We start from the raw sequence: 12,800 nt of genomic DNA on the forward strand, positions 1-12,800 counted from the left end.
CAGCAAAGGCGGCTGGCTTTTCAACCTCGTGCATCCTTAGAAATACATTTCTGCAATATAAAATTAAGGCTTAAAGCCCTGAATTCTGGCTAAGTGCCAGAGCAAAGAGGAGCAATAAATATACTTAACACTTATATAATTATTCCTATGTCTAATAAATAAACGGTACTTGGATGGGGGAAACAATTAATTTTCAAATTAGTAGATTCTACTTGATTACTGAAACCACGATTCGGTATTCTTGAATGTTTCAAACCTTTCATTTTACATTCTTTTTTTTTTTTTGTTCAGACAACCCAGAAGCTAGAGTTTTAAGTAAAAGAAAAATTAATGATTTCACTCCACTGTTAGCTAGGTGTGTATAGATCACAATGTTATATAACCAAATTCAATAAAATAAAATTCTAGCTCTCCAGGAAAAATTGTTCAGTCAGCCTCTTGTCTCCTGATGAGGTTACCGATGAGGAAGGCCTTGCCTTGCTTTGGCTGTGGGTACAGAAATGTCTCTGGTCCAGTGCTTTGCTGCAGGCGCAGTAATCTATTTTCAAGTTCAATTGGAAATTGCTTCTGCACAATTGAGTAGTTGATAATGATAAATCAGCTAAGGAAAGTCCCTCCTGTTATTCTCTACAGCTGTCTTGTGCGATATGACAGCTAATGGCCACATATGGATACTGAACACTTGAAATGTGGCTAGTGCCACTGAGGAATTGAATTTCTAAATTTGAACAGTCACATGTAGCTAGTGGCAACTGTGTTCACAGCATAGCTCTATATCATCACAAGGGTTTCGTGCCTAAGGAATTCCTAGCAGGGCTCCCTTTCTAACAGAACAGCGGATATTCTAAAATGTTTTTTGATATAGAGTCCCCTTTTAATATCCAGAAGTGTTAAGGATCTATACACAGAAGTGGTTGTGTATAAAAAGCTAGTAAGTAACTGAGTAAGGGTTTTAAATAAATGTGAACTTAATTCGTGACAATAGTATCTCCATTCTCCTGAGAGCAAGTAACCTAGATATGTGTGAGATATATCATAGGTGCCATATGTAGACAGGGCTTAGTGCCTGAATGGATGCAAGGAACCCATGGAATAACTTCTGTAGTTACAGGTTGGAAAACATTGTTCTAGAATTAAAAGATAAAAAATAAAGGATAATTAAAGATAAAAATAGTAAGGAGAAAAATTCTTTAGAAGTATGGAAACACCTCATAACTAGCAAGGAAGTGCCAAAGGATGGAAGGCTATCAGTTAGGGCACCAGCGGATCTTGTGTGCACACTAGAGTGTGTGACACCTCTTTTCATTATGGCGATCATCATTTGGTTTCAGATCTTAAACTCCTACTACTTAGGGATCTCTTCCTTCAAGAAAACAAAGCTTACTTTATCTTGAATACTCTTTAAAACCTGGAAATTTAAAAAATAGAGACCCTCAGTGGTTTGCATTAAAAGTCATGCCGAATAGTCCATTTCCTTGTCAGTAGTTGCAGAATAGGTTGATTTAAAAATGAATATCCTCTATGTGCATCCATATGTTCGTTGCAGCATTGTTTACAGTGGCCAAGATGTGGAGGCAGCCTGGGCGTCTGTCGGTGGAAGAATGGACAAAGAAGAGGTGGTACATATATGCAATGGGGCATTATTTGGCCAGGGAAGGGAATGGGCTCTTGCCATCTGCGGCAGCATGGATGGACCTGGAGGGTACTGTGCTAAGTGGAGTATGTCAGACAGAGAAGGACAGATGTAATGTGATTTCATTGTTATGTGGAATCTAAAGAGCAAAATAAACAAAGAAAACAGAAACAAACTTGTAGATACAGAGAACATATTAATGGTTGCCAAATGCAAGGGAGTTTGAGGTGAGTAAAAAGAGAAAGGAATTAAGAAGTACAAATTGGTGGTTACACAGCAGTCATGGAGATGTAGGGTATAGCATAAGGAATACAGTCAATAATATTGTCATAACTATGGTGTCAGATGGGTACTAGATTTGTTGGGGTGATAGATTAAAAAGCTGAAGGGGTTAGGAAGTACAAACTGGTAGTTACAAAATACTCATGGAGATGTAAAGTAAAATGTAGGGAATATAGTCAGTAATATGGTGAAAACTATGCATAGTGCCAGGTGAGTACTAGACTAGTCAGGGGGATTGATCACTTCTTAAATTATATAAATGTCTAACCACAATGCTGTACACCTGAAATTAATGTAAAATAGTATTGAATGTCAACCGTAACTGAAAAATTTTAAAAGGGAGGAAAAGGTGAAGGGGAATAAGTGGTCCAAATTTCCAGGCATAAAATAAGTTATGGGGATGTAATGTCCAGTGTAGAGAATAGTCAATAATATTGTGATAGCATGGTACAGTGTCAGATGGTTGCTGAACTTATCATGGTGATCATTTCTTTAGGTATATAAATGTTGAATAATTATGGTGTACCCCTGAAACTAATATCATGTTGTATGTTAGCTATATTTTAATAAAAATCTTTAAATAAAAAAATGAATATCCTCATTTAATCATCAGATACAAAACAGATATCTTTCATAGTGTAACTGAATCACCCTCATCCACGTCTATCCCTTGCTCTGTTTCTGTTGGATGTACTTCATATCACAGGTAAAGGCTAAGAAAGGTAGGGTTGTGCAGTGGTTTCCCCACTCCCCCAACCCACCTCCTTAAACCTGCAGTATAAATTAAAACAATTTGGTTATTACTACAACATGAAATCAAGTCTCTTAGCATGTCAGATCACCTCAAACTCCTTCATTTAGGAGTTCCGGATCTCCCACTGACTGGCAGGAAGGGAAGTAACTAGATTCTATAATTAAATACCAACTCTACCTTATGGATCTATAGAAAAATATATTTTGTGATTCTTAAACAACCTGGTTCTAGGTGCTACTCCCAAAAGATACAGATAGCAAAAGGAGAAGCATTCCTTTTAGTGTTTGAAGCAAATCCTGATCCATTGACAAGAAAATGAAATGTTTAACAACCTATATGAGTTAACTTTCAAATAATATGCTTATGATTTGATATTCTCAAAAAAATTCCATAATCTTACCAGCTCTTACAATAGGATAATCATTTCAAGTTATTGCTCTAGATGGCATTAAAAGTAATTCTACAGGTACTTAACCTTGACATTCTAAACAAATATGTTGTTCTTCACAACTGTGGCATCCATCTAGCTGGAGAAGGTAATTGTAATGCAGGGAACAACGCTATGTTCTGCTCCATCACTTAATGATCAATTATGTTTCACCGAGTTATTCATAAGACATACTAGGTTATTCCAGGAGCAACACAGCTGCTAACCTCTGCATGGCCTTGCTGGCATGGCTAATCAATCTTGACAACACATTGACTATTTACTGAAAATATATATTATTTTTCTGTTTGGGAGCAGGGAAATGCCCAAATCCAATACTGTACGTTAAGTTCCAGCTTCATTTTAAAAAACAAAACAGAACAGTAGTTCTACTAAGCAATGAAAACAGAGATTGGAAAATGACCCAGCAAGTGCAACGGGGACAGATATTGCCATCTACCTATTACCTGACATTTACCTGAATGAGGTTGGCAGCTGGGTTCCTTCTTTTCTCAAAGTGTTTCTGGCGGTGCTGTTCTTGTACTTTTAATGCAAAACCTGAGCCAAGAATGCCCTGGAACAAAATACAAAAATAGTACTTAAATATTTTTAAAAGCACTGTTAAATACTACTAATATTAAAAAGTAACCCTCTAAAATGAGTCTGAGAAAAGACAAATAGTATGCAACCTGTCCGTAAACATACTAATTACAACAAACACTATTTACCTCTAGTATAATACCATGGCTAATGGCAAGTTGTTGGGGAAGACTGCCAAGAAATATAACAACTTCTGTTCTTTAGTAAATCAACCCGGAATTGCCATTTATCGTGTCTTGTGGTATAGTAGAGGCACGATAATTACAAAAAAAATCATCATTAAAAATATTTTTTGTGTGACCTTCTCTGTAACATTTCTTTATATCTAAATTAGAGTAAATGGCACTATCCAGTGATGGAACATGGAGGACATGAATTCTGGTTTTGGACAAAGGTGGATTTTAAATTTAGGATAGTTAAAGTCTCACTGCTGTGGACATGGGAGTTTTTCTAGCACTTTGATGAAATTACTGAATTTTATGTTTTCCACTTATGAAATGGTGTGGGAGAGTGTTTAAAATCTGTCCCAGTTGAATCCTCATGATGTTATAATTCTATATCTACCAAAGTAAAGTGAAAGGGAATAGGGAGAGGACAGTTACCCAGATAAGACAAACATTCAGTTTTGAAGACATAGAAGGTTTCCCATTTTGCCTTGTTTTGTTTAATGAAGATAAGAGCATGAGTTAGTGCAAAGTACATTCCTATTTTTTTGAGTTTTAATCTCACGCTTTTGGCATTCTTTACCTTTTTGATGTTGGCTCACCTATTCAGATTTTAGGGTTAGTAAAATTATATGCCACTCCTATGTTTATGTTAATTTTTTGGCTGGTTTGCTTCCTTCTGTACGTCAACTTGATCTGCGAAAATTTCGGCCCTTTAAAATATTCCCCTCTTTTCAGTTTGCTTTGGTCTAACATTATGGAATCAAGGTCTCAGCCTTGGGTTGGCTTTTGGAACTTGTTAAATTCCATCTCTGGGCTTTGTCTGTAACTGTCTACTTTATTGGCATGGGACATGAGCTCTACTCTTTTCAAGTCTATGGAGTGTACTTGCTAGCTATAAATTATTAGCTTTTTCTTAAACTTCAAGGAGTCTAACCCTTGGGTGAAAGACGGGGTGTTGGCTAAGTACTAAGTCAGTATTTATCACAGATAAGCAACGGTTGATTTTCTTTCCTTTATATCTTTAAAGTAGCTCAAAGATAGTATAGGCTGCCTGGAGAGGTGGTGGGTTTCTCATCTTTAGAGGTGTTAAGGCTCAGCTGGATGACTGCTTGGCTGAGATATTTTTGGGCTCTAGATAACCTTTAATCTTCCTCTTATCTTGAGAATCCACAATTCTATTTGTGACAGTAACCAGATAATAAGTAATGTGACTACAGTAGTCCCCTCTTTATTCACAGGTATATGTTCCAAGACCCTTATGGACACCTAAAAGGCATGTAGTACTGAACCCAAATGTACTATTTTTTCTCTATACATACATACCTCTGATAAAGTTTAATTTATAAATTAGGAACAGTAAGAGATGAACAACAACAATAAAATAAAACAGTCACAACAATCTTGTGTAATATGTTATTTGAATGTGGTCTTTCTTTTTCTCTTTCTCTCTCCCTCTCCCTCTTTCTCTGATAACTGAGCTGATAATGCAGAGGGCCACTGAGTGGCTAATGGGAGGGTAGCATATGCAGTGTAGATGCCCTGGAGGAAGTCCCGGCAGAACTGAGCTCCAGGATGGGAGATTTCATCACGCTATTTACTCAGAATGGCATATAATTGAAAACTGATGAATTGTTTATTTCTGGATTTTTCCATTTTAATACTTTCCAATCAAGGTTGACTGTGGGTAACTGAAACCACAGAAAGTGAAACCACGGGTAATGGGGGGGAGAACTATTGTATGTTTAAAATACAGTTGTGTGATAATACTATTTGCTATTAATGAGCAATGTTTGACTCCATTACTAATTAGGATAAATGACTCCATCATAAAATTAGAAATTATGTCATAGGTTCTGTTTTCCATCTCTTTTTCAGTGACTGTCTCATGCTAAGATCTTTTTCTCAAACAGGTTGTGAGTACACAAACTAAACTTTATAAAAACCTGAACTGTATGATCTTGTTTTCAGATTTAAACAACATTTCCCTCCATCTGGAGGTTATAAATATGGCCCTCCATTTCCAAATCCAGATCACCTATAGGCATTTGTAACTCCTAATTTTTTCCTGCTATTTAAGATCACTTAGGAAACATTTATTTATTTCTTCTTAATGTCATTTTTCATGAAGTATAAACATGTAAGAGAATATGAAACATTAGAATGTATAGCATATATTTATACTATGTATTATGCATAATCCACTCAGATGGAGCACAATTCAGATTTGGTAGATATTGCATGAACAGCAATAACCACCATTTTGGAGCACTTATTATGTGGATATGAGGTTCAGAGTTAAACCCTTTTTGGAAAATGAAGACAGACCCTATATAGCATAAACTTAGCATCTGTCAAACAAACCAAAATGTGCTGAAAGTCACATTGGTATTGCTTAGAAACATGTATTAGTTGACGGTAAATATTTGCTACATCTCTCTTATACCATACTATACATTACAACAGTTATTAAACCAGATCTGCTTATCGTCTCATTATGGCGCCATTCCAATTTTCTATCACCTCTCTTAGTACACAGCTCGGTGAACCTAAATGGGAGTTTATTAAAATAAAGTCTATTATGTTTATATACTCTTATATATACATATACATAACACACACAGATATAATTTATGTGCCATCCCTTCAAATATTGACACCAACAGATACAAATTCTTAGAAATTGAGTTTTGTTTTAATCCATTTTCTAAGGTAATATGACTTAAATTTTCAGGTTTTAAGTTTTAATACTATGCCAAGAAGTGCTACATAAACACCACATGGAAAGAAAACATGCTTTGGTAAGCATTTAAAATATTTATCCCCGATATCATCCAGATTAAATGAGCCTAATTTATACCCCACACATGGCAAACAGACCAGACTGGAAGATACTCTTAGCAGGAACATCTAGCAGGAGGGAAGGAAGCATCCCGATGAGAAGGGCCAGCACCTCCGGCCAATGCCAGGAGACGGAGCTGACTCAGCAAGATTGTAAGCTCAGCATGCAGTGGGCCTCAGGAAAAGAAACTCCGCAGTGGAGCTTGGGAAGGGTGGTTAGTCTGCATGACTCTGTGATGTGCAGGAGAATCCTTCTACTTTGAGGGAAAGATGGGAAAAGGCTCTTCTCTTTCTTGGTCCTCAGGTTTCCTGGGTGGGAGAAACCTCAAACAGGGTGGCCCAGAATCCACTTCTAACTTTCTTGGCAAAATGCCAATGTGCTCTCCTAAATTTCAATCAAACATGTCAGCTGGGGGGTGCACAAGACATAATGGCATTTCCAGCCACATATTTTTTTAAATTTTTTTTTTTTTAAGGAATATGAACTGTTTAGTCTTTCATTCAATATACAAGAACTCAGCATTTAATGTGAGGTTGCAGTAAAAAGACCCATGGTAAAATTTACTTTTCTTGGCATTGTTAGGGAATGTTCTGTTCTGTGAAAGCAACTCTTGATTTCCAACATGTATTAATTTAATTGCACATATAAAAATTTATAATCACTTTATCGGGAAAATTTTCCAAGAATGATTACTTAGTCTCTGATCTTGAACCTAACAGAGTGACACAGTTTAACCTCTCTGCAATGCCCAGAGTTTCTTGATGGGGACCACGTGTTTCTTTGTGCAGGAAGCAGCCAGCTCCCAGACGTGGGTTGACCCTAACACTAATTGGCCCTAGGTCTTTACTCATTTGGAACACTTTTTGTAGCTTGCTTCTTACAGATTTTCTTTTCCTTCCCTTGTTAGTCTTTCACCATCTCTTCTTGTTGTGATGTTTGTTCTATCAGCCTACCTCAATATTTGTTGTTTATAATTGTCAAAGAATTGTGAAACTATATAGCGAAGCTCATCAAAATTTTCTCTAAATTAAGAAAAGGTTATGTGTAGGTCTCAGGAGGCTCTCCTACGAGGACAGCACATATACTACTGTGATTTTAACAGCCTAGAGATTGCCTGCTTCCCTGTTTGTAGTTTATCACTGGGTCATGGAGATTTTTACGTATGTGGCCTTAGTATAAACACAAAAGCAGCAAGTATCTGTGCCATTATTTTGGGAAAAAAGCCCAAGACTGCATTTTATTATTTATAAATTTATTTTCCTATAGGGAATCTGATTATTGATTGAATCTCGGCTATGTTTTAACTTATTGACATCGCCAGATAAGTTGACTGAGTAAGTGAGATGCTTTTTTGATGCTACTTGATTTTGTCATTTTACAACAGAAAACACATCTATTTAGATTCATACAGAAAAAGGTTTTATTTTTATTTTTATTTTTTTATGACAAGCACTGGACTTACATTATCATGTAGGTCTTCACAAAATTTCTCTGAGCGTAATTCTTCCTCCACTATACTGATGAAGAAATGTACCCAAGGTTATTGTTATAGGCTGAATTGTGTCTCTCCGAAATTCATATGTGAGAGTCCTAATCCCTAACCACTTAGAAGGGACCTCCTTTTGAGATAAGGTTTTCATAGAGGTAATCAGGTTATAATGAGGCCATTAGGATGGGCCCTAAATCTGTATGGCTGGTGTCTTTAAAAGAGGAAATTTGGACACAGACATGTACAGAGGGAAGACGATGTGAAGACTCAGGGAGAAGAAGACCACTTACAAACCAAGGAAAGAGGCCTGGAATACATCCTTCTCGCATAGCCCTCATAAAGAAGTGACCCTGCCAGCTCCTTGATTTTTGACGTCTAGCCTCCAGAGACAATACGTTTCTGTTGGTTAAGCCACCCAATCTGTGATAACTTGTTACAGCAGCCCTATGAAACTAAAATAGTCATATAGACAGTATGTGACAACAATAGCATTCACAATGGGGTCTAATGCTCAAGCTTCTGCATGGTGTTTTCAGTCTCTTCTCTGTGACCTTGTATCTGGGACAGAACGAGCTGGTCAATCTGGAGTTGGGCAGTGGCTATGGGAAGGATAAGTACATCCTCCGCACTCATTGAGAGGCACAGAAGGAGCCCCGCGAGTTCAGGGCTGTGGTGTGAAAATCCCCACTGCCTTGGCTCCCCTTGGAGGGGTGATCTGGGGTCTCTGCTTGGCAGACACTGTGAGGTGAGTCAGCTCATGTTTAGAGCAAGACTGGGGCTATTGTTCCTTAAGCATGACTGCTGCCACTGCTTTAAGATTTTTTGGGGCGGCCGGTTAGCTCAGTTGGTTAGAGCACAATGCTTATAACACCAGGGTTGCCAGTTCGATCCTTGCATGGGTCAGTGTGAGCTCTACCCTCCACAACCAGATTGAAACAACTACTTAACTTGGTGCTGATGGGCCCTGCAAAAGCACACTTAAAATAAATAAAAGCTTTTTAAAAAAACAACTCTTTTTTTGTTGGCTCTGTTCCCCCACAAGTGGTGGCCTGAACAAAAGTGAGAGCTTGTGGATTGAGGCAAATTGTAATATTTTGACCAATTTCCTTTAAAGAAACAAGAGGAGAAAATGATCAGAAAGACAAGCTTCAACCATTAAAGAGAAAATAATCAGAAGCTTGGGGGAAGATAAATGTGCTCTTCATTCTGATAAGATGCAGAAACTGCTCATTATGAAAAATCAATGATGATGACACAAAGAATAAATCATCTGACACACTGAAAACTCTTTAAGGTCATATGATTTTCACTCAAATGGGTCTGAAGAGGTAAATCACTTGTGCCCATCCATCTCTTCAGTAGCACACATTATAAACCAAATTGGAGCGATCAGTTTAAAAAGAAATCTTTGTCTTTATAAAGATTCTAATGTACTAGTAGCACGTTGACTGAAAGGTGATGCCATCTGAATTACTATTTGGTCATAAAGATCTAGCTGGTATAAAACTCTCAGGTTAAACATCTCCAAGGGAAGAGTATATTTTATAAATTATCCACATAGATATATGTAGAAAAGTCAACATTATATCAGAAAAATTATGTTTGTAAATGATATAGATATGTTCTCGGGCATACGAATTTGTGGAAACTCACACTAATAAACTTCTAAGGTCTTATTTAAACTGCTTTGTTTTTGCAAAGATACTCACGGCAGGAAGTGCAAAGAAAGAAATGCCGAGGAGCGCAAAGCCTGCAGAAAGCAATCTTCCCAGCCAAGTTAGGGGAGTTTTGTCTCCATAGCCAATCGTTGTCAATGTAATCTAAAAACAAAATAAATAGAATGTGCAGCTTAAGTATGTGAATGTTAGGATCTATGAACAGGAGGCAAAGCAACGTTTCCACTAAATCATTCTTCCACAAGACTTGTTGGTGCATTTTATTACTGTGCTTTAATTTTCCATGACGCATAACAGAACTTCTCTTTGTTTAAGATAGGGAATAACCTACATACTTGTTTCTCCCTTATAACACAATTTTCCATCTTTTTAAAGTGTATTCAAAGAAAGGTTATTTAAGTAAGTGGATAACCATCAGTGATACAGAAATGATAGCACCACGGATTTAGGACTCGATCGGTACACAAAGCAATTATTTACGTTAATTATGGCTGTCCATTTATTACCTTGGCAGGCACTTCCTGAAGTTCTCGTGCATGCAAGGTACGTGTTATGATTTGTAGTGGAACAAAAACTAGAGGTATACAGTTCTTGTCCTAGGATATTTATGGCATGAGAGGGGAGAAATGTCACACACAAATCATTAAAACACAAAATAGGGCAAGACAGGGATTATGATGGATGCACAATTAATCTGCCAGGGGAATTCAGAAAACAGATTATTACTGGCTTAGAGGGGTTGAAGAGGTTTTATTGGGGAGATGTCATCATACTAAGGCTTTGAAAGAGGAGTAATATTTTGAGAGGCAGAGATGACAGAGGGTGATCTGGAGTGGGCTGGGGGATCAGGTGACCAGCTACACAGCACTGAGAACAAATAGGGTAAGTTCTAGAAAGTCTAAGTTGTTCATTTGAGCTGGAGCCTGGTGGGTCTGAAGAGGATTAGTGAAAGAGGAGGTTAACTAGATATGCTAAAGCTGGATCAGGGAGTGTCTTTGAAAAATGATAATTAGATCATGTCTCTTCCCTGGTCAAATTGCTCCAGAGGTTTCCCATGCCACTTAGGAGTTCTAACTCCTCTCCAGGGCCTGTGATCCGGCAGAATGATGGGGCAATTGAATTCGAACAGTGGCAACAGTACTATGTGGTAGTGGAGAATAGAGATGTGTTTACGACATTCAGTAGAAATACATTTATTGATTATCTGGGAGCAAGGACTTGACAATTTCAAGGGGAAGATGGCCGTACCATAAACAAAAATATAACGAGAAAGAGAAAGTTTTGGAGCAAAAATGAAGAGTTTGGTTTTGCAAAGTAGGGTTTTCAGAATGTCAGTCTGACTCTGATCTAGAAATGTTGAGCAGGAAACTGAGATTGAGAGCATGAGTCTTTGAGAGAGATTGAGTTTGGCATGAGATTTGGGTTTTGGAATCAGGTACAGGGTGATTGTTGAAACTTTGTGAATACATGAGATTGCAGAGCATTCCACAAAGGGGTCCAAAGACACCTCATTTAAGGAATAGAAGAGAAAGGAAAGCCAGAGAAGAATAAATTTTTTAAAAAGTAGGAGAAGTAGGAAATGGTTACGTAAAGAGAAACTCAATGGAGAAGAGAGTTTCACAAAGGACCAGGTGATACCTGATGTCACAGGCTCATAGGTAGCAAGAAGAATGAGGACTGAGAAAAGATATTGGATATGGAGATAGGTGGTCACTGGTGATTTCTAAGAAATTGGTTGCTTTGGTCATGTCATTTTACCTGCGCTTTGAAGGACGGGTAACATTTTGAGAAGCAGAAATGATAGAGGGAGATAAACTCCATGAAGCCAGACCTTTCAGAAGCATTTCACTCAGCTGACCACCCCTTCTTAGACTCTTCTTTCCTCACTTCCGTGGTTTTCCCTTTATATCTTTGGTGGCTCCTCTTATGTAGCCCCTCCTTCTCTAGTCAACCTTTATTGGATTCTTGAGGTTTGGTTCTGTGCCTTTTTCTGTTTTTTAAAATTCCATTTTCCTTAAGCTTTCCTTTCTCTTCTAGCTCCTCTATTTTTTTCTCTTCCCAGGTGATCTTAAATGTTCTCATGGATCTAAATACCATTTTTAAGCTGAACACACCAAATTTTACTTCCAGGCTAGACCACTGTTCTGAGCTCCAGATCCATAATCTGTGGTTGATATTTCTATTTGGATATTGCACATATTTAAACTTAACATGTTTAAAATAGAACTCTTGTTTCTCTCTAACCTGTTACTCCCTCAAATGAATCCCCTCCCACCTGAATCCAGAGCACCGCCATTTACCCAGCTGCTCATGTCAGAAGCCTCAGAGTCATCTTAATGGCTCTGTTCCCTCACTCCCCTCATTGAATCCCGGCAAGCCCCATTCATTTTATCTCCCCAAGATATGGTAAATTCCTCCCCTTCTCTCTATCTCACATTCAGGGACCATGGTAGACCAGGCCACTGCAGCAGTCTCTTAATCGCTCTTGCTTCCCTCCAGTTTCTTCTCCACACACTTGCAAGGGGCATCATTTTCTTATTGCCCTGTAACAATCATTTCAATGGCTCCTCTTTGAATTCAGAATCATTTCTAAGCTCCTAACTACGGCCTACATGATCTGGTCTCCGCCTGTTTCCTCAAGATCATTCTGACTTCACCCTCGCTCACTGCATTTTAACCACAGTGTCCTTTCAGCTCCTCAAATAAGCCAGATTATTTCTGCCTCAGGGCCTCTGCACATCCTGTTCCCTCAGCCAGAATTGCTCTTCTCCTTACTCTTCCCTGGGCTCCTTTCCTTCTCATCCTTCTGGTCTTTCCCCCAAATATCCTGCTATCAGAGAGGCCTTCCCTACCCACTTGGTCTATAACAGCGCCTCTGGTCATCTCTATTTCAGATCCTTGTTTCTTAATGTCACCTGTCATTAGTAGTATGC

General features: G+C 38.1%; 1 protein-coding gene across 2 annotated transcripts in view; it reads right to left on the bottom strand.

The window, feature by feature from the left end:
• The window catches only part of KCNQ5 (potassium voltage-gated channel subfamily Q member 5), a 534,612-nt gene that overhangs the window by 75,496 nt on the left and 446,316 nt on the right, over positions 1 to 12,800 (bottom strand). For both annotated transcript variants that reach the window (XM_081041006.1, XM_081041007.1), the window contains exons 6-7: positions 9,901 to 10,011; positions 3,575 to 3,670 (exon numbers count right to left, since the gene is read on the bottom strand). In XM_081041006.1, the coding sequence (XP_080897132.1) occupies positions 3,575 to 3,670; positions 9,901 to 10,011 (207 nt within the window). The remainder of the gene's footprint in view (positions 1 to 3,574; positions 3,671 to 9,900; positions 10,012 to 12,800) is intronic.

This window comes from Rhinolophus hipposideros (genome assembly GCF_964194185.1).
Source record: "Rhinolophus hipposideros genome assembly, chromosome: 3".
Taxonomy (NCBI): domain Eukaryota; kingdom Metazoa; phylum Chordata; class Mammalia; order Chiroptera; family Rhinolophidae; genus Rhinolophus; species Rhinolophus hipposideros.